Source organism: Kogia breviceps, chromosome 19 (genome assembly GCF_026419965.1).
Source record: "Kogia breviceps isolate mKogBre1 chromosome 19, mKogBre1 haplotype 1, whole genome shotgun sequence".
Taxonomy (NCBI): Eukaryota; Metazoa; Chordata; class Mammalia; order Artiodactyla; family Physeteridae; genus Kogia; species Kogia breviceps.
Window position 1 is genome coordinate 55799715 of NC_081328.1, and position 21467 is coordinate 55821181.

The 21467-nt window shown below is 39.0% G+C and overlaps 1 protein-coding gene and 1 long non-coding RNA gene across 8 annotated transcripts in view; one reads left to right on the forward strand and one right to left on the reverse strand.

Annotated features, from left to right (window-relative positions):
- Positions 1 to 21467, forward strand: part of ABCA6 (ATP binding cassette subfamily A member 6) — a 60404-nt gene that overhangs the window by 11823 nt on the left and 27114 nt on the right. For all 5 annotated transcript variants that reach the window (XR_010838171.1, XM_067021158.1, XM_067021159.1 and 2 more), the window contains 10 exons: positions 602 to 787; positions 3727 to 3874; positions 5225 to 5396; positions 8882 to 8940; positions 11984 to 12094; positions 12500 to 12675; positions 13094 to 13213; positions 14773 to 14911; positions 15626 to 15716; positions 16938 to 17077. Coding sequence is in view for 4 of the 5 variants with exons in the window: in XM_067021158.1 (XP_066877259.1) it covers positions 602 to 787; positions 3727 to 3874; positions 5225 to 5396; positions 8882 to 8940; positions 11984 to 12094; positions 12500 to 12675; positions 13094 to 13213; positions 14773 to 14911; positions 15626 to 15716; positions 16938 to 17077 (1342 nt within the window). In the remaining variant the exon portion in view is untranslated. The remainder of the gene's footprint in view (positions 1 to 601; positions 788 to 3726; positions 3875 to 5224; positions 5397 to 8881; positions 8941 to 11983; positions 12095 to 12499; positions 12676 to 13093; positions 13214 to 14772; positions 14912 to 15625; positions 15717 to 16937; positions 17078 to 21467) is intronic.
- The window catches only part of LOC136793201 (uncharacterized), a 175333-nt gene continuing 158303 nt past the window's right edge, over positions 4438 to 21467 (reverse strand). For 2 of the 3 annotated variants that reach the window (XR_010838177.1, XR_010838175.1), the window contains exon 6: positions 19566 to 21385. This is a non-coding gene — a long non-coding RNA (uncharacterized lncRNA). Of the gene's footprint in view, positions 7265 to 19565; positions 21386 to 21467 lie in introns of those variants that run through there. The other variant, XR_010838176.1, reaches the window with a different exon arrangement.

Below are 21467 nucleotides of genomic sequence, written 5' to 3' on the forward strand. Positions count from 1 at the left end.
GATGTAACCTAAATAAAATTGGACCTATTTTTTGCATCAAGGTCTGAATTAATGAAATTATGCATCTAAAAATTATTTTGACTATAAAACTATCTAGGACTTTTCTAGATTAATAAGGATGCTCTTAACAGCTGGACCCATCTTTTTAACCAGTGGTTCCCCATCATGTGGTAGTTTTTCACACCTCTTTGCCCTCTTCACCCTGCTCTGACTTCCCACGTAACCCCCTCTTCCTTCTCTGAACAAGAGCCTCTAATTTCTCCCACCCTCCAGGGTGTTTTCTGCAGAGCGTATGTAGATGCTCTTTGTTAATATATTAATTTAGTTTCTGTCCATCTTTCCAAGTCTGTATTTCTAAACTTTCCTCAGCTCTTCCTGCAGCTTTCCTCACTCTTTCCTTGGCAACAGAAACCCAGCATTTGAGTAGGGCAAATAAGGATTCTCTTTACAAAGAGGTTGAGAGAAGGACTGCGCATAATTATACCTTAATATTGTTCATCACTGTCTCCGTGATAAATATTTATGTTGTGATAGGAAGATCCTTATTTTAAGGTGCTACCAACCACTGTCAGTCTTATGGAATGTCTTCTCTGTCTTTCAGATAGCCTTGGCATTCCTGATGACTGTGCTGCTAAAGAAAACTATCCTCACCAGTTCGGTTGTGTTTGTCCTCACTCTCTTTTGGGGGGGTGTGGGATTCACTGCATTTTATAGACAACTTCCGTCACCTTTGGAATGGATTTTCAGTATTTGTAGCCCCTTTGCCTTCACTGCTGGAATTAACCAGGTGAGATCATAGTTAATTGGTTTATTATTGAATTTTCAAAAGAACTAGCCCCTTCATGATCTTCATAATCAATACTTTCAGATTAAGAGCTTTTATTCTGAACAACTCTACTCTAGAGCTAAATTTGAAAATGTTATTATTACACTGCAGAAAAATTGTCATCTCACGAGGAAACTTGAAGAAAAAATTCTTCCAGATAATTCTTCCAGATTTTCCTTTCTCAGATGTATTTTCACTTTGAAGTACTTTCTTCTAGTGTTTTTTCCTATATGCAAATATTTACCTTTCTTCTCTTATCACATAATGAAAGCATTCTGCTAGTTTGTTAAGAATTGTTGTATAAACCTCTTTTTGAAACCTCAAATATGAAAAACTTTCAAGACATAAATTTACAGTTTAATAAATAATTTAAGTGAATCAAAGTACTCATGAACTAGGTCAAGAAATAGAATGTGGACAAAACCCCAGAAGCATTTCTAAACACTCCTTCCTCCTAAATGGTAAAAGGTTTATGATAATCACCACCTTGCTTTTCATTATCATCTAAGTATGTGTTCCTAAAGACAACTTTTTAGTTTTGCCTATTTTTAACCTTATATAGGTGATATTGTACAAAGTGATTTTTGAAGATCTGGCTTTTTTCACTCAACATTATGTTTTTACATGTCATATACAATTTGCGTGTAGCTGTAGTATGGTTTTTATAGTATTCTATTGTGTGAATATACTATTTTCTTTTGATGGACAAAAATATTTTCCAGCTTCTGGAAAATATTTTTGTTATTAATAACTTGCCAATTATTAATAACTTGCCAATAAATTCTTGCACATATTTCCTAGTAAATATGGGTATTCAATTCTGTTTGGTATATGTTTGGGAGTTGAACAGTGTATGTATATCTAGTGCTAGAGTATGAATCTCTTAATCTTCATAGTTACTATCAAATATTTTTCCAGAGTGATTGCAGTTCTTTACTTTTGCACCAACAGTGTTTCAGAGTTTCATTTGCTCCAAATCTTCACCAACATTTGGTATTGTTAGTCTTTCAAATTTTAGCCATTCTGGCACATAAGTAATGATGTATCATTGTGGTGTTAATTTGCATTTTCCTGATTATTGATGAAGTTGCGTGAACTGCAGTATTTCTTTTGTCACAACTGAACCAATCATGTTATGACCCATCCATCTATCTTTGCACTGATAACCACATTGTCTCAATTGTTTTGCTTTATAATATGTCTTGATATCTGGTGGTAACGATTTTACTTTCTTTTCTTTTTAAAAGAAAATCTTATTTCTTTTTCAAGAGTGTCTTCTATACTAGGTTCTTAGAAATGATGAAAATTTTAGAATTAACTTAACAAGTTTTTTATATATATATATATATATATATATACGCGCACACACACACACACACACACATACACACAGTAGATGTGCTCAGAGCTGTTGAGATTTAGGTGCAGTTGAATTTTTCAATCACTTTGGGGAAACTGACACTTGTTTTTGGTCATGAACACATTTTATCTTCACATTCATTTCTCCTTAGTAACTGTTCCAGTTTTCTGTATAGATTCTTACACATTTTTGTTTGATTTATTCCAAAGGTTGTTTTTTGATACTTCTGATGCCATTATAGATAGCGCCTATGTTTAAATTCTTACTTTTAAATGTTTGTTGCTAATGTAGAGAGATGCAATTGATTTCTGTACATTGGCATTATGTCCACTATCATTGCTATATTCTTTTTTTTTAACATCTTTATTGGAGTATAATTGCTTTACAATGGTGTGTTAGTTTCTGCTTTATAACGTAATTCTTTTGTTAAATCTAGTATTTTTCTAGGTTTTATCTTGGGATTTCCTTATGTATAATCATGATGTCTACAAATAATGATGGTTTATTTTGTCCTTATGACATTTATTTATTTTTCTTGCCTAACTGCACAGGTTGGGACCTTTAGTATATACAACATTGAATAGAAATGCAGGGGGGAAGAAAGATTTCAACATTTCACAGTTAAGCATGGTTTTTGGTGTTGGTCTTCCTACACTGAATTCACCAGATTAAAGAAGACCTCTTATTGTCTTAGTTTGTAAAGAGACTTTATTATAAGTGGGCACTGAATTTTATCAGTTGCTTTTTCTGCAGTTATTAATTACATTATTTCTGCTTAAGTCTGTTTTATTTTGAATTACATTGATTGATCTTCAAATGTTGATCCAGCCTTACCTTCCTACAATAAACTCAACTTTGTCGTGAAATGCTAACAATCTTAACACAAACTGAGAAGTTGTAGAGTATCTAGGGTGAGGAACTGGGCTTGGGATCTAGACTTCCTGTTTTCTGAGTCCAGCTTTATTACTCTTCACTATGTGATTTTGACCTCATCTGGCTAAGCTACCCAACTTCTCTGTGCCTTAGTTTCATCATATGTAAAATGCAGATGAGAAATAATAAGTCCTATCTTATATGATTATAATGAAGATTAAATGGTATAATATAAAAAACACCTAGAAGAGTGCCTAGAACATGGTAGCTATTATTACATGGCAAAATTATAAATACAAATCTTTATTTATAGTTATAACTAGAAAAATTATCATCCTAATAAGAAACTTCAAAGAATTCTTCATATTCTTTCTAAAATGTATATTTCTTTGTTGCATGGAGTAGATAGTTTGCAATACTGTGATGACTTTATGAAAAAAGCAAAGGTATTATAAATTAAGTTCCTGTTACTAAAACACTGTATTTTTAAAGATCGGTATTTCCTTCTAATATTCCTTTGATTACTGTAAAATAGAAATAGTTTCACTAATAGCTTCTTTATGAGGGCTTCTTGAAAAAGCTACTTAATAAAATGATAATTCTTGCTGCTACACTGAATTATTTTTATTTAATTTAAATATTTATTGTTATTCTGTTTGAATCTTAGATTATCCACCTGGATTATAATATGAATGGTGTAATTTTTCCTGACACTTCAGGAGACTCATATATAATGATAGCAACTTTTTCCATATTGGCTTTTGATGCTCTTTTGTACTTGGTGTTGGCGTTATACTTTGACAAAATCTTACCCTGTAAGTAATAATGGATTTTTCTCTGACATCCTCAGATATTGAGCACATTGAAGATTTTTTTGTTAAGGTTATGTAAATATATTTTAAGAAATGAAGAATGACAGATATTTCCCATCACAGGCTGAATGAGTTCTTTATTTCTACTTTTTAGTTTTAATGGTCTGAAGGAACTGTTGTATAAAAATATTCTTCTGAAAGTGATATAGTGGTATACTGTAGTGATAATTTCAATGCATATTATAATTATGTAGTGTTAAATAATGTTACTCTTTTCAAGGATCCCGGAGAGTGTTTTCAAAGAATGATATTTAGGATTTGTATCAGGACGAGTGGAAATAAATTAGTTCTTAAGATGGTTTTGGTTAGCTTAGGGCCATTGTACGGTGAAATTGCTTCCTAGTAAGTATTTGTTCCTCTTACAAGAAGAAGGGTAAATGGTAAAGTAAGCGCAGCTGGACAGGACCTAAGGTAGGAAACAATCAGTGTTTTCCTCACTCCCCTCTGTTTACGGGAGGGCCATTTGTGCATCATTTAAGGAGATAACAAATGAAAATTACAGAGGATGATTTCATTGTTCTTTAAATTTTCCATATATTGCTCATATTTACAGAAGTATATTACCCAGTTAGATTTTCTTTATCTTGAAAACAAGTAAAAATTTCACATAAGCCTAGAATTCCTGCACACATACTAGAATCAGAATGCTTTTTCCTTGCAAAATCTTATTTATGTATCATATTTTTTATGTTCCTTCCACTTTGACTGTAGTTAAGTTTGTCGTATACATTCCTATGTATTTATTTGTATGTATTTCTGTCTTTTTATCACTTCTGGTTAATATCTGAAGACCCTTAATAATAAATACTATTTCATTTTTTAAAATCTAGAGCATGACCATATATTCATCCTGAACAAATTAACTTCCCCATGTACTTTTTATTCATATACCATATAGATTTCAGTATTATGTTCAATCATATTGTTGGGTCAAGTGATTTCTTAAGTTCACAAACATGTTTAAAATTATTTTTATGGGCCATATTAAGGCTTTTCCCGGCCAATGTTTGATTTAATCATTATTCTAAACACCTTTTAGAACACATTTTATTCAAACCTTTGATTTGTACTTCATCAAAAGTTCTGTTATATTGTTTAACTTTTGTAATAATTCTAATTTTCATTGTTTTCTTCACTCTCAAGCCTTCTTCTCAATGATAGGAAGTTAGAAAACAAAGAATTTCTTTACGATGCTTAAACATCCAAGACATTCTGTACTGTTCTGAATAAGGCTTCCTTGCTCATTGTTTCCATGTTACTGAACAGACATTTTATTGCCTCTTGATTAATTAGATGGCAGTGAGCACCGTTACTCTCCATTATTTTTCCTGAAGTCATCATCTTGTTTCCAGCACCAAAGGACTGATAGTAAGGTCAATGAGAAAGAAGTAGATCCTGAGTTCCCGGACTCTGATGATTCTTTTGAACGAGTAGCTCCAGAATTCCAAGGAAAAGAAGCCATCAGGTAATCACACATATACTAATATACGGGTGCAAGGTGAATGGATTTTTCAAAAGTTTAATTGAAATCTAGTTAATTTACAATGTTCTGTTAATTTCTGCTGTACAGCAAAGTGATTCACCTCTACACATATATACCTTCTTTTTCACGCTCCTTTCCGTTCTGGTTAATCCCAGGACAGAGAACATAGTTCCCTATTATTGCATCACCTCCGTCTCGTCTCCTCCCTGTTCCTGTCTCTTGTCCCCCACCTCTGTTTAATTGCTGCTCTTTTCTTTCTCTGAATCCCATTCCTTCATAGTTTTGTCTGGCTTATGTGGTCTAATGGAAGAAGTAAGAAATTTGGAATCAACATTTCTTAGATCTTAATACCACACTCCCCTCTCATTTGATGTGGAATCTTGTAGAAATGGTTAGTTTCTCTGAGTCTCTGTGTCCTTTACGAAACAAGGGTAACATCTACTTTATAGGGTTGTTTGTAACGGACTTACATGAGGAGCTTTTCACATATCTCTGCTCTCAGACCCTACCTCCAGGGATTCTAATTCAGGGACAGTGGGCTTGAACCCAAGTATCTGTGGATTTTAAAGAGCCCCGTAGATTTTCCTAATGTGCACTGAAGGTAAAGAATGAGAGAGTTTTAAACATTAAGCATTTGTTTAGCAGATATTCACACAGTGCTTACCCTGTACTGGACACGCATTTAGTTCTCACAAAAAGCTTTTAGGCAGGCACTTCTGTTTTGCCCATTTTATGAATGAGAGAAGTGACACACTGAGAGGTTGACTCTTGCCCAGTGTCACACACTTACTTGTAACAGAGGAGCTGAGGTTGGAATCCCGTCAGGCTCCAGAGGCTGTACTCTCAGGCTCTGGCTATGGAGGCGATGTCTGGAGGCAAAGGAAGATGGAAAAAAGGGAACTTTGGCTGGGAAGTGAAGTATTTCTAAGAGCGTATGGTTGAACCTGCGTACGGAAGCTTTATCCTTCTAATCCTGACCCTGTTGTTTGTTAAGTGTTCTGAGGGGCTGCAGCGCCTCGCAATCCAGGCTTCATAGAAAGCGTCCATCCCGAAGAGAAAAGCCAAGTGAGGGACAGTCCCCCCAGACTCAGCGCCATCAGTCCCGCCCCACCAGTAGAGAACACTAAATGCAAAATCATATTACTATCCAAATGAGAATGACTTTCAGATTCAGTCTCCTAAGAGAGCCTTAAGGTTTGTTTACATAGATCAGAAAATGCTTGTTCTTCCACTCCTGTGAAGGAGAGAGAAGCGAAACGTCCTCACCCTTTTACCCCGCAACCCGGACCAATCTATGTGGTGCTGATTCTTGACACCCTGTCTCTTTGCTGGATTCTTTGCTAACATGGCGGTCTGGGGCAGGAAGGGAAAGTCGTCTGATCCACACCTGTTCATTCAAGCTTTTGGCTCCGTTGTGCGGCTCCCCACCCCAGATCCGCACCAAAGCAGCAAAGCCGGCTTCGGGGTCCCACGGGGTAGCTCTTCCGTGACAAATGCTGCATCTTCGGTCACTGCTGAGGCAGGTTCTGGGGCTGCAAGACGGCCTGCAATCGACCTTCCCAATCCACAAGTCTTATCACTTCTTTCTTCACAGAGACCTTTTCTTAGGAAAATCATTGCCCTTCCCCTCTGCTAGACAAGTGTCAGGTCTTCTGCAATCTATCCCAACACGTGCATTTGATTTTGCACAGATATAGAAGGTACTAAGATACTGATTCCCCTTTTTCCCAGGCGTCCCTGCTTTATCTACTAAAGACTTCTTCCTCTTTCCTGAGTAGCCCTTCAGCTCTGTGTATCTGGAAGTGTGGAGGAAAGCTTGCAGAGTTCTAACCAGACTCAAGATCTTCATTCTGTAAAAAAAAAAATATCTATTTTTCATTCATAACCACAGCCCCCTCCCAGTCCTTCTTCTCTGGGGGCATTTGTTTGCACATCTGTCCCTTTCTGTAACTACACCATTCATGCAACATTCCCAGAACATAGGCAGGATGTCTGCTCCAAACATAAATGGCTACGGTCATCTCTGAAATCCAAAAACAGCCAGCCGCTCCCAGATAGAAGTTTATTATTTAAAATAAAATATTAAAGCCTCACTTCAATGGCATCCCACTACACAAAGAAGGGCAGAAGTAAACTACCCTGTCGGATTTAGCAGTTTTGAAGCCTTTTTCTTTTAAATCTGCAGACTCTTTGCTGTAATCCTGCCCGTCGCCTGCATCCTGGTTGAATAACTGTCCCTACCTTTATTCTGATTCAGGCTCAGGAAAGAGGGTGACTAATTCCCTTTAACCTCGAAGATGCATCGTACTTGATCTTATATGGTTGTGACATCTCTAATCTGTCTGAGCCTGGCTCCTGCTTCATTCTGTATCAGTTTCTTTTGAAATTCCCATGTGCATTCAACTTTGGTAATCATTGATTTAGAGGTGTGTGTGTGTGTGTGTGTGTGTGTGTGTGTGTGTGTGTGTGTGTGTGTGTGTGTATGTTTGGATGAAGCAATCCAGCAAACCTTTAGATGTGTGAGCCTAAAGCCCAGGAAGAAGGATGGTGTCAGTGTTAGGTTGGTGTTGAAACCGTGAGAACCAATGAAATAAGCCATCGACAGAGTCTAGAAGGAGAAGACCCATAACATACACAGCGAACCCTGTGGAACAGCAAGGTGATGTCTGGTGAAAGAAGAATACAAGGAAACAGAGAAGGAACTTTTAGAAAAATAGGAAGAAAAAAATTAAAGTTGAACGTTACCTTGAAAGTTGACACTTTCAACAAGGAAAATTAGGAGTCCTCAATAGCGAGCCCTACTCCAGTAAGTAAGGATGGAAAAGTATTTCTTGCATTTGGCTGTCAGGAGGACACGAATGTTTTCAGTAGGAAGAGGTTGCCTCCTACCGAAGCAACCAGGGGAGTGGGGTCAGAAGCCAGTGTGACCAAGGAGGAAGTGACGTGTGAGGGAGAGGAGATGGCAAGTTTACATTTTAGCTTGAAAAATTGTCTTAAGGGGCAGGGGGTAGATTTGATTGTATCTAAAGCAGAGTTCAAAGCCAAAGAGAAGCTCTCAGGAAGGAAACTATGGAAAATGCAGGTGACAGAGAGTCTGATTAATGACCAAGATTGAAGGGGATGGGAGATGATGTTTAAAGAGCGCAGATAAATGAGCGCCTCTTGCACAGGGGAAGAAACACCAAATGTTCTAAGACTCGGGGAAGAAAATGAGAGTAATTACAGAGCACTCTACTTTTCCAAGCGAAACACTAGTAATTTAATTGTAACTTTCTAGAGGGACTCTTTTTTTCTCCCTCAGGGAAAGCGTTTAATTAGAAATGAGTCTTGGTCTTTCTAAGTAGACTGTTGTATGTCATCCCTTATTTCACATAATGTTGGCTGCATCTCTCTCACTCGGGGTTTTCACGAGCTGTACTATTCTTACTTTCCTGTTGGCTAAGTAAGTGCCCATTTTGTTATTTCAGAATCAGAAATGTTAAAAAAGAATATAAAGAAAAATCTGGAAAAGTGGAAGTATTGAAAGGTAAAGAAAAACATTTCATTGACTTCTTTATTACAAAAAATGGAGAAAATTCAATGTGAAAAATTAGAGAATATGGATAAGCAAAACAGAAAAAAATACAATCTAACCCCACCACCTGGAAATTAACCATGATTAAGAACTGGATGTAAAATCCTTCCAGATGTTTTATGGATCTATTAATCTACAAAAATGGAATCATACAGTGAAAAATGCCTCTTCATTTTTAAAGAAGAATTTGCTATAAGCAAATTTTATTGTATTTGCACTATGAGGAACGAATGTCTAGACTTAAAATGGATACTTTTTTTTTTATACTTGCCAGGGAATTTACATAGTTTACGTGTACTGGTGAGATTAACACAAAGACGTGTAACACCTTTGACCATGAATTAAATTTCACAAGTCAGTATCCTATGACAAATATAGTTTATAATTTCTAGTGAACCAACATATTTGAAACTGAGTATTCTCACAAATGTAGTTTTTTAATTTAAAAACATTTTAAGCAAGCATCAGAGTTAGTGGTTATATTTCATAGAGGACAGCTTGCTCTTATGAATAATGGTTTTTAGGAGGAATGTAAAGTATTTTTAGAAGAGACATAAACCTTAAAATTTAAAAAAGGAAGAGCCATAGACCCTCTCAAAGGTTGAGAATTCTTTGGTCCATTTTGCTTACATTGCAATTACTTTCTAACAAGTGCAGATCCCTTAACTCATTTTTACTATTCCTTTGAGATTACGTCTTTCCTTTGAGAATTTAATGTACTTGTGTAAGCAAGTTGTTTTTTTGGGTTTATTCCTAGTTAATAAAATTTTATTATTATTCATACTCCCTTCTGCATCTTTTAAAAATGTCTCCTTATATTATGTATTTAAGATGGATAAGCGGAAAGACTCCCATATGTACTTCTTTCTGACAGTTTAAATTTAAGTTTATTCTTATCAAATACCATCTAGCTCTGTGGTTTCATTCTTTAAATTTTAGCCAAAGATACGTTAAATATTTTTAAATATATCATTTCAATTTCCAGAGCATGTTATGAACTACTTTTGCCCTCATCAGTATGTCTAAATAGTTTCAACTTCTGCAGGATTTCTTATATTTTTAAAAGTAGCAGAACCTTAAAAACTTTAAAAACATTGAGCATTGGTAGATGTGAAAACATGTGAAACAACCAGCTGGAGTTACTCTTTGGAAAGTAAGGACGGGAGCTGCCCCCTCACCCCGTGAAGCTGGTGCCTGTGGCCACTTGGAACATTCTTGAAAATGTGCCTTTGAGTCCCTTGTCTGCAGCCTGTTAGCTAAACCGGGCTAAATAGCACTCCATTGTATGGACCCCGTGATTTAGTTAACTAACACGCTGGTATAGGAAATTCCATTTGTTTCCAATTTTTTCACTCATAAAAAGCGCTGTAATGCACCTTCTTGCTCAGTCTTTGTAAAGATCATGAATTATTTGCTGAATAAAAATTTCTAGAAGCAGAATTATTCAAATGGGGCCATATTCCTAAGATTCTTGGTTCATATATCAAATTATTTCCTTCCAAGGTTATAAAAATTCATACTCCCATAAGCAGTAATTAACAACAACAGTAAGAATAGCAACAAACGTTTACTGTTTATTGAGTACTTAGTGTATGCTGGGAACTATGCTAAATGACATACATGGACTTTTTTTCCTTTTTTCCCTTTAATCCTATGAGATCCATAGTGTCTCTCCCACTTTGCATATGAGGAAACTGAGGCTAATATTTCTTTTTTCAGTTAATACATGTCATTTCCAAATAGCTAGTGTCACTTTTCTCTTATCCTTGAAAACATTTTTGTTTCCCGTTTAAAAACAATAAACATAAAAGTTGTTAATGTAACTTGGTTAGTTGTCCCAATATTTTTTATTAACTAACTCATCTTTTAGATGAATTTGAAAGGTGGTTTCATTAATCTTTATTTCTTATCTTTACTTTGGTTCCTTTTAGGGTTCTATTCTTGTTCTATTGGTCAGTGTACCCTGGACCAGTAATATATTATTTTAATTATTATATTTGCTCCACTGCTATGACTGTTACTAATATTTTAATTATCATGGTTTTCCAATATATTTTAATATCTTGTAGCCAAGACTGATTTCACGCTGGTCTTTAAATTTTCTTAATTATTTGAGTTTATTCTTCCAGTGATCTTTAGAATCTTTTAGTCCAATTGTAAATGAGGGTTTTAATGGATTGGATTACAACAGGAAGAATTTTCCCTTTACTTATAATTATTTTTACTAGCACACTTAATAGGTGAGTAAACCAAATCTTATAGAATTTCATTTATCTAAGATCATCCAGATAGAAAATAGATGAGCTGAAATTTCAGCCCAGTCAGTAATTTCAATATCATTGGAAAGTAGGTCACTTAATTTAATTGAAAGGAGTTGATCGTTTAGATATAATGTATTATAAGATTCTTAAGAATTTCATCTTACTCTGTTCAACAACTTTCCATAACAAAGTTTGATTTTTCACTTGGTGAAAAAGACAAATGAACAAAAAATAATACCTCAAAGGATTCTTAGCTAAATGATTTTTCTGTTGACATGTAAATGCAAAAACCATTTATAACAAAAGAATAGAAAAATGGGCTCAGGGAGAAATATAAATTTTTGGTGAATATATTTTAGAAGGTAATTAATGCCATGGAAAATGTTTATGATTTAATATTTGAAAAGGCAGGCTAGGAAAAAATAGAGTATGATCAAAGTTTATAAATATATATTTACATATTCATATATGCAAATGTAAGGATGTAAGTTTATTACAATGCTAATATTTGGAATTATCCTTGATTTTATCTTCTAAAGTGATTGTATTTATTTCTCAAATATTCTACAGTAAGCATGTTTTTTAGAACCAGGAAAATATCAAATATTATATATTTTAAACTATTGAAATGCTTCAGAATACACAATTAAAGTAAATTGTCTTATTCTGTTTTTAGAAACAGCCCTGTCTATTGCGCTCTTGTTTATAATGTTAATATTTTATTCTAAAAACAGGCTTGTTCTTTGACATATACGAAGGTCAAATCACAGCAATTCTGGGTCACAGTGGAGCTGGCAAATCTTTGTTGCTAAACATCCTTAATGGATTGTCTGTTCCAACAGAAGGTGGGCAAAAAGATATTTCCCAAAGGCAAGATGTCTGGTAATAGGATGAGGTCATATGTATGCCTTTCTCATTTTAAGGTTTAAATTTAACTGCTTAAGAGGAAATAATGTTTGTTTATCTAAAGCTGTTTATCAGAACTGTAAGGTTTTATATGTATTTTGTATTTCCCAAATTTTCGTGAAAATCATTATCTTTACTCCATTGCTGTGTGATACTCCAGGGAAATATACACTGTTCTGAGCATCTATTTATGTTAAGACTAATTAGTAGTTGTTAATAAACTATAAAGTCATTATTTTAGATATTTCTGAATATAGGCCAATATATCCCTGAATAAGATCTCTAAACATTAATAAATCGTGTTATCTTGCCAATGTTAACTTATTTTTAACTTCCATTCTTAGGATCAGTTACCATCTATAATAAAAATCTCTCTGAAATGCAAGACTTGGAGGAAATCCAGAAGATAACCGGTGTTTGTCCTCAATTCAATGTTCAGTTTGACGCGCTCACTGTGAAGGAAAACCTCAGGCTGTTTGCTAAAATAAAAGGGATTTCGCCACAGGAAGTGGAACAAGAGGTAGACGGGTGTGCTCGGGGTTCACTGAACCGCCAACCATTTGCCAAGTTAAATCAGTGATTTACTGCCCTGTTATGAATAAAATTTAGGCAATGAGGTCCTTTAAAATGTACATACTGGGGCTTCCCTGGTGGCGCAGTGGTTGAGAATCCGCCTGCCGATGCAGGGGATACGGGTTCGTGCCCCGGTCCGGGAAGATCCCACATGCCGCGGAGCAGCTGGGCCCGTGAGCCATGGCCGCTGGGCCTGCGCGTCCGGAGCCTGTGCTCCGCAACGGGAGAGGCCACGACAGTGAGAGGCCCGCATACCGCAAAAAAGAAAAAAAAAAAAAAAAAATGTACATACTGCTTTAACAGATGGTTAAAATTGCATAATATGCATCATCTTGGACTCTGAGCTTTGTATCTTTCTGGTCTAGGTACAAAGAATTTTATTGGAGTTGGACATGCAGCACATTCAGAATAACATTGCTACACATTTAAGTGAAGGTCAGAAAAGAAAGCTGACCATTGGGATTGCCATTTTAGGAGACCCTCAAGTGAGTGCGATAATACATATGGAGGAACGCAGACTGAGTATCAGGGAAAGTCCAGCTCTTCTTTGTGTGTGTGTGTGTGTGGGGGGGGGGGTGATAAAAACATTTTATTTTATACACAGGTGATGAAATTACATGCCCATTTATTATTATTATTATTATTGAAATCCGATTGACCTACAACACTGTGTGAGTTCTAGGTGCACAACATACTGATTCACTATTTTTGTGCGTTACGAAAGGTCACCGTGATAAATCTAGTGACTGTCATTGTCCAGAGTAATTACAATATTACTGACGATACTCCCCAAGCTGTACATTTCATCCCCGTGACTCATTTATTTTGTAACTGGAGGTTTGTCCCTCTTAATCTCCCTCACCTGTTTCTCTCACCCTCCCACCCCCTCCCTTCTGGCAACCACTGGTTTGTTCTCTGCATCTGAGTCTGTTTCCATTTTGTTCTGTTTGTTCATTTGTTTTCTTTTCTAGATTCCACATATAAATGAGATCATATGGTATTTGTCTTTCTCTGTCTTATTTCACTTAGCATAATACCCTCCAGGTCTATCCCTGTTGTCACAAATGGCACGAGTTCATTCTTTTTATGGCGGAGTGATAGTCCACTGTATACATGTGCCACATCTTCTTTATCCATTCCTCTGTTGATGGACGCTTCGGTGGCTTCCGTGTCCTGGCTGTTGTAGACAGTGCTGCTGTGATCATAGGGGTGCATATGCATCTTTCTGAATTAGTGTTTTGGGGGTTTTCTTGGAAGAATATCCAGAAGTAAAATTGCTGGATTGTGTGGTAGTTCTATTTTTAATTTAAGTTTTTGAGGAGCCTCCACACTGTTCTCCACGGCGGCTGCACCGATTTACATTCCCACCAACGGTGCACGAGGGCTCCCTTTTCTCCACACCCTCGCCGACACCTGCTATTGGTTGTCTTTTGGGTAAGAGCCCTTCTGACAAGTGTGAGGTGACATCTCATTGTGGCTCTGATGTGCATTTCCCTGATGATTAGTGATGTTGAGCATCTGTTCATGTGTCTGTTGGCCATAAGTATGTCTTCTTTTAAAAATGTCTATTCAGATTCCTTGACCATTTTGTAATCCGATTTTTTTTTGATGTTGAGTCGTGTGAGTTCTTTGTTTATTTCGGATATTAACTCATCGGTCATATCATTTGCAAATATCTCCTCCCATTCAGTAGGCAGCCTTTGGTTTTGTTGATAGTCCCCTTCCCTGTGCAAAAGCTTTTTAGTTTGAGGCAGTCCCATTTGTTTATTTTTGCTTTTGTTTCCCTTGCGTGAGGAGACATAGCCAAAAAATATTGCTAAGACTAATGTCAAAGAAGTGAAGCTCTTCTTTTACCACTAAAAGTAGTAGAGTTTTCATTATAGTATAGCAAGAGGGAGCCTACTGTGTTTAACCATGAGTGTAAGTATATTGGATAGACATGGATAGTTATTATTTTGCTTGGTTTTGATTGCTTCCCACACTCTAGTGTGGAAGCAATTACCATGGAAGAGAGGCATAGTTTATGTATCTTCATCATCTGTAGGTTTTGCTATTAGATGAGCCAACTGTGGGATTGGATCCCTTCTCAAGGCATCGAGTGTGGAGCTTCCTCAAGGAGCGCAAAGCAGACCGCGTGACCCTCTTGAGTACCAATTTCATGGATGAAGCCGACATCCTGGCTGGTAATTGTTGGTTTTATCTCAGTATGACAATGAAGAATTTGCAAAGTATTTATTCCCAGGGCAAAACCCCTGCTCTCGTTACCTTGGTGTGTCTACACTGCATAGGAATCCGGGGGGTGACAGGCATCTAGTCCCACTGTAGAATTCCTCACCAGCAGGACATATGTTGGACTGTGAGTGCTAATAAAAAACTGATGTTTTTTCACATCAGCTTTTGATTAATTTCAACAACATCCCAATCTTCTTTCACGTATATTTGGTTGAAAAATATCCACTCGTCCTTTAGCATCCAGAGTAGAAAATATGTCCATGGAATTTATGGTGGTGTTGTTTTTTTTTTTTTTCCAAGTATTGGAGGGCACGGAAGTGGACTGGGATGCATAAGCTCATTAAAAGAAATTTTTTTTTAAATTTTTTGACCACACCACATGGCATGTGGGATGTTAGTTCCCCATCTAAGGGTTGAACCCATGCCCCCTGCAGTGGAAGCATGGAGTCTTAACCACTGGACAACCGGGGAAGTCTCGCATAAGCGCATTGTAAATGCATCCATTTTAATGCATGTTTTAAATGTTTGAATGCCCATTAGATGGACTTATGTCCCCATAGGACACGTCTCCTTTGGAAATCTGAGCTCTGGCGCCTCCTCCATATTTTCTAGAGAGGGAAGCAATGACCCCTCTCGTCTTTTCTCTCTCGCCTCTTTCTGCTCAGAGAGAAAAGTGATCCTGTCCGGCGGGAGAGTGAAGTGCATAGGCTCCTCTGTCTTTCTGAAGAGAAGATGGGGTCTTGGATATCACTTAAGGTAAAGCCTTCAGGGACAGATGGGGTACATTGCTGTATCTTCAATCCTGGTGTATCATAAAGGTAGAGCATCTGAGGGAGAACTGGCCCTCTGCTTCATCCCTGCTCAGCCGGATTGATCTGTGTTTCCCAGCGCTGTTCCTGCACCTTCACTAACTCTAGGGATCGGCCAGATTTCAAACAGAGAAGCACGGGCTGACTGATGGCAGCAGGGCTGCTTCATGGCCCACTTTCCAGGCAGCCGCCCCACGCCCCCTGCACCTCAACCTTCTACCCACCCTCCGTCTCTTCAGCTGGTCCAGGCAACCCTGCAGTGGATTTTCATCCTTTCAGAGGGCACAAAGTCAAACACCTTCAGAAGCTACTATCAACAGGAAGTAAATCTGGTGGCAAAGAGTGAAGAGGACTGTGTCTAACAAGAAAGTGTGTCCAGGGGCTTCCCTGGCGGCGCAGTGGTTAAGAATCCACCTGCCAATGCAGGGGACACGGGTTCGAGCCCTGGCCCGCGAAGATCCCACATGCCACAGAGCAGCTAAGCCCGTGCGCCACAGCTACTGAGCCTGCGCTCTGGAGCCCACGAGCCACAACTACTGAGCCCGCGTGCCTCAACTACTGAAGCCCTTGCGCCTAGAGCCCGTGCGCGGCAACAAGAGAAGCCACCGCAATGAGAAGCCCGCGCACCGCAACGAAGAGTAGTCCCCGCTTGCCGCAACTAGAGAAAGCCCGCGCGCAGCAACGAAGACCCAACGCAGCCAAAAGTAAAAATAAATAAAATTTTAAAAAAGAAAAAGGAAGTGTGTCCAGGCTAAAAGAATTTTATGAAAATACCTCGATGGCCACACAAAACATGCATGAAGGGCAGATTTCCCAATTAGACACTAATTTTCTGATATCTACACAGTCTGGTGTAATAATTATTTACCCTGAGAAATGTCTTCTGCCTAATGTTCTCAACTCCCTCTGTTTACCTTCATACTTGATATATAGCTTTAATTACGTTACATATTTACTTGTGTATCTGTAGTTGTTTTGAGCTGATATACCTTCTCTATATAGATCCTAAGATTTTTCAAACCGATGACATTATTATTATTTACTCATTTTGTTTATTCCCTAAAGCCGAGTAAAGTAATACACAAAGGCTAGAAATCCAATAAAAACTCTATTTTTGTGGTAGCAGTAGAGAAAATACAAATGAATTGTCTTTCCTTTTATGTATTAGTTTGTACAGAAATGAAACATGTGATCCAGAAAAAATAACATCCCTCATTAATCATCACATCCCGGATGCCAGACTAAAAACAGAAAGCAAAGAAAAGCTTGTGTATACTTTGCCTCTGGAAAGGACAAATAAGTTTCCAGGTAATTTAAATATGAATACAATGGAATGATATTTGGGAAAGTGTTCATGTTATTGTTACAGTTTTCATTGTTTAATGGATTTGGATCTTGTTTTGGGGTTGGGTTTTTTAAAAAGCTGAACTTGAGATGAGGGGTTTAGTGCAGCTAATCTGTTTGGTAATTGACGCCTAGAAGCATCAGTGGGGAAAGGGGACATGAGATGGGGGAGGGGAGGAAGCCAGGAAAGTTCGTGTTATCATCATCGGGCAGGCTATTGCGATAGGCAGCTGAGGTGTGAAACCACTGAGAGAAATAAATCAATAAGTCAGAAGGGCTTAGAGCTGTCACCGGGGGGGTGGGGGGGGGGTGAGAAAGCTGGGGTATTTATTCACCACTCCTTCCCCGTCATTGGTGGAGAGATGCTTCCAGGAGCATTAATGTTCTGACCCTTCTGGCTTGTGCTCCTTGTGAACTTAGCAGAGCCCAGAAAAATGCCTTCAGGCAGGTGTTCTCTTTCTCTCTCTCTCTCTTTTTGTTACTGAAGTTTAGTTGATTTACAGTGTTGTGTTAATTTCTGCTGTACAGCAAGGTGATTCAGTTACACATATATATACATTCTTTTTAATATACTCTTTTCCATTCTGGTTTATCACACGGTATTGAATATAGTTCCCTGTGCTCTACATAGTAGGTAGGACCTTGTTGTTTCTCCATTCTATATATGACAGCTTACATCTGCCAACCCCAACCTCCCACTCCATCCCTCCCCCTCCCCCCCCTCCCCCTTGGCAACCCCCAGTCTGTTCTCTGTGTCTGTGAGTCTGTTTCTGTTTCGTAAGTAGGTTCATTTGTGTCATAGTTTAGATTCCACAGATAAGTGATATCATATGGTGTTTGTCTTCCTCTTTCTGACTGACTTTGCTTAGTATGATCATCTCTAGTTACCTCCATGTTGCTGCAAATGGCATTACTTCATTCTTTTTTTATGGCTGAGTATTAGTCCACTGTATACATGTACCACATCTTCTTTATCCATTCCTCTGTCGATGGATATTTAGGCTGCTTCCATGTCTTGCCCGTTGGGAATAGTGCTGCTGTGAACATTGGGGTGCATGTGTCTTTTTGAATTAGAGTTTTGTCTGGATATATCAGGCAGGTGTTCTTAATAAGCAGATTTGCTGTGTACAGGTGAGTGCAGAAAAGACGGGGGTGGGGCATTGAGGCATCTGCTACACATGCCCTTTTTTATTTTAGTTTAATTTTGTATGTAATTATTTTGCAGAGAAAAACATAACTTATATATGCTACAAAGTATTAGCCACGTGCTCCCAGTCTGCTGGGTAGCACTGCACACCTAGGATTTGTTCATAATTCATTCTAATCACCACCAGTCTTCATACACTGCTTACCATGAGTCAGGTGCTGTTCTGATGGTTTCCTATATACATATATCATTTATCCCTCACAGCTGTTCTGTGAGGTTGATGCTATAATTTTCCCTGTCTTACAAATGAGGAAATGAATCTCAGTCTTTTCTGATTTAAACAGCTTTCTTTTTGTTAAAGCATTTAGTTTATTAAAGGTTTAACTCCCTACAGGCCTGATTAAACAGGCTCATTTGGATGACTCAGTCTCTTTAGGCGAATACTCAGGAATTCAGATTTAGTCCCAATGTGCAAATACGGCAGCTCTCTACGTCCTTGTGGTAGCAGGGAAGATGGTGCCCTCAGGTCCGTGGGCTGTATGATGCTCTTCCTTTCCTGGACTAATGTCTGATGAGGTGCAACTAGCTGACCTGCTTTTTCAGTTGGGTAAGGGGACTAGTGAGGTATATGCTGATACCACCACTAGAATGTGCCACTTAGCCAGATTCCAGCCCATGGCAGCCTTGTATGCACACCCCAGGCCTCTGCCAGTCCAATGATGTACTTACGTCCTGGAAGACATAAGGGGACTCCCGGGTCCCCCGCATGCCATGTGCAGGCCACGGGGAAATGCAGTGCCTCTCCAACCTCAGGGCTCCTCTAGTTCGTCTCAGTAATGCTGCTGGCCTGTCACCCACCCATTGTAGAAAGTGGTAGGTGAGAGGCTTCTCAACAAAGCTTGCATCCTCATCCAAGTACCCACCATGAAAGAGATGCACAGTGTTTATCAGGGACTCATTATATAAAAGGCACTGCTCAACGTGCAAGGGGTTAAATAAGACATATGTGTATCCCTACCCTCAAGGAGCCTGCAGGCCTTTGGGTGAGGAGAAGTGGACATACACAGTAAACCAGACTATTACAGTTGTATCATAAAGTAATAAACATACGGGTTTGGGGGCTTCCCCGGCGGCGCAGTGGTTGGGAGTCCGCCTGCCGATGCAGGGGACGCGGGTTCGAGCCCCGGTCCGGGAGGATCCCACGTGCCGCGGAGCGGCTGGGCCCGTGAGCCGTGGCCGCTGAGCCTGTGCTCCGTGGTGGGAGAGGCCACGACAGTGAGAGGGCCGCATACCACAAAAAAAAAACACCCCCCAAAACATATGGGTTTGACTGGTGTCAGGCTGGGGTTTACATAGAGTGGGGTCGCCGACAACCACAAGAAGGACGTGGTCAGAGCACTCCAAGCAGAGGGGAAAGCGGTGTCTGGACTGCGGTGAGCGGGGGGAGGGAGGGGCTGGCGGGGACGGGGACCGTCACAAGGATAGAGACTTGCTCACATGGAGCTGTGGGGGCTGCGATGTGGTCTGTGAATTTTATTCTAAATGCATCGAGAAACCACTGAATGTCATTAAACGGGGCATTGATGTGATGTGACTTATAATTTCATTCTCTGGATATAAAAGAGCACACAGGGTAGAAAGGAACAAGAGTGGACCCTGGGAGACCAGTCATGGGGCCATATCAGAGCTAAAGGTGATTAGTTAACCGTGGTGCCAGCTGAAAGATGAATGGAAGTGGTTGGATTTGAAATATATTTGGAGATAAAGCCGAAGAATCTGGCTGATGGCCAGTCTGAGTAGCACAAGAAGTGAGAAATCAAGCGGGACTTTTGGCTTAAATCGCTGGGTGGAAAGCGTGTCATTTAGTGTAAAACGAGGACGGGTACAGTTGGGTAGGATGGAGAAAAGGGAATTAATGTTCTATTGGGGAAATGTTTACTTTGAGATGCTTTTAGACTCCCAAGTGGAGATGTCAAACGGCCAAGTATATAGTTGGATTACAAGCTACTGGAAATCAGAGGACAAAATCAGACAATTGAATTTGGGAATCATTGGCATATAGATGGATTTAATGCAAAGGGATTGGGTTAGTGAGAAGGTTATGTAGGACTGAACCCTCCGGAGAAAGTAGAGAAAGAGTCAGAGGGTGGTGGAAATCAGGAGCCCCCGAGGAACCTGAAGGGAAAACAGGAGGATGTGTTCTTATCAACTCAGGGGAGAAAATGTGTCTAGAATAAGGGGCTAGTCATCAGGTTTGAATGTCACTGAGTTAAAAAAAAGAAAAAAAAAAAGAGACAGACAGACATACCAAGTTAAAAGAATAAAAACAAACAACCCCCCCAAACCTATTCATTGAATTAAGAAATCTGGAATCGCTGATGACCTTGAAAAGAGTAGCTTCTGTGGAGGGGGTTAGGGTAGCGTTTGGGTTTGTGCAGGTTAAGTGTGAATGGGGTGCGACTAATGAAAGAGAACAAAAGAGATCTTTGGAGCAATGAGTGTGTGTGTGTGTGTGTGTGTGTGTGTTGGGGGGAAGGAGTAGATCTGTTTTGTTTTGTTTTTGTTTTGGCTGTTGCTTTTCTTTTTAAAAAATTTATTTATATTTCATTTATTCATTTTTGGCTGCGTTGGGTCTTCGTTGCTGTGAGCGGGCTTTCTCTAGTTGCAGCGGGCGGAGGCTCAGTAGTTGTGGCACACGGGCTTATTAGTTGCTCCGTGGCATGTGGGATCTTCCCGGATCAGGGATCGAACCCGTGTCCCCTGCACTGGCGGGCGGATTCTTAACCACTGCGCCACCAGGGACGTCCCTGCTGTTTCTTGTCTTTGTTCAGTGAGTGATCTTACAGCATTTTTGCCTCTGGTTTGGGATGACCCAGTTCATGTAGGAGAAGTTGATAATGCAGGAGAGAAAAAGAAGAGACTATTTGGGGAAGTCCTTAAGATGCCCAAAGGGATGGAATTCAGGACACAAGTCAGAGGCGGGCTTCGGTGGGAGCAGCTGCAAGTCGCACAGAGGGAAACCAGGAATAGAGGTGGACATCTGCATTGATTTGTGGTGTGAGAAAAGGATGCTCTTTCTGACTGCGCTCATCTTTCCTCGAGGAGGTTTGCAGGCAGTTCATGAGCTGTGGACAGAAGATGGAGTGCAGAGGGTTTGAGGACAGAGGGAGAAGCCTGACATGTTCATTTCCGAGAGGGAGAACATTC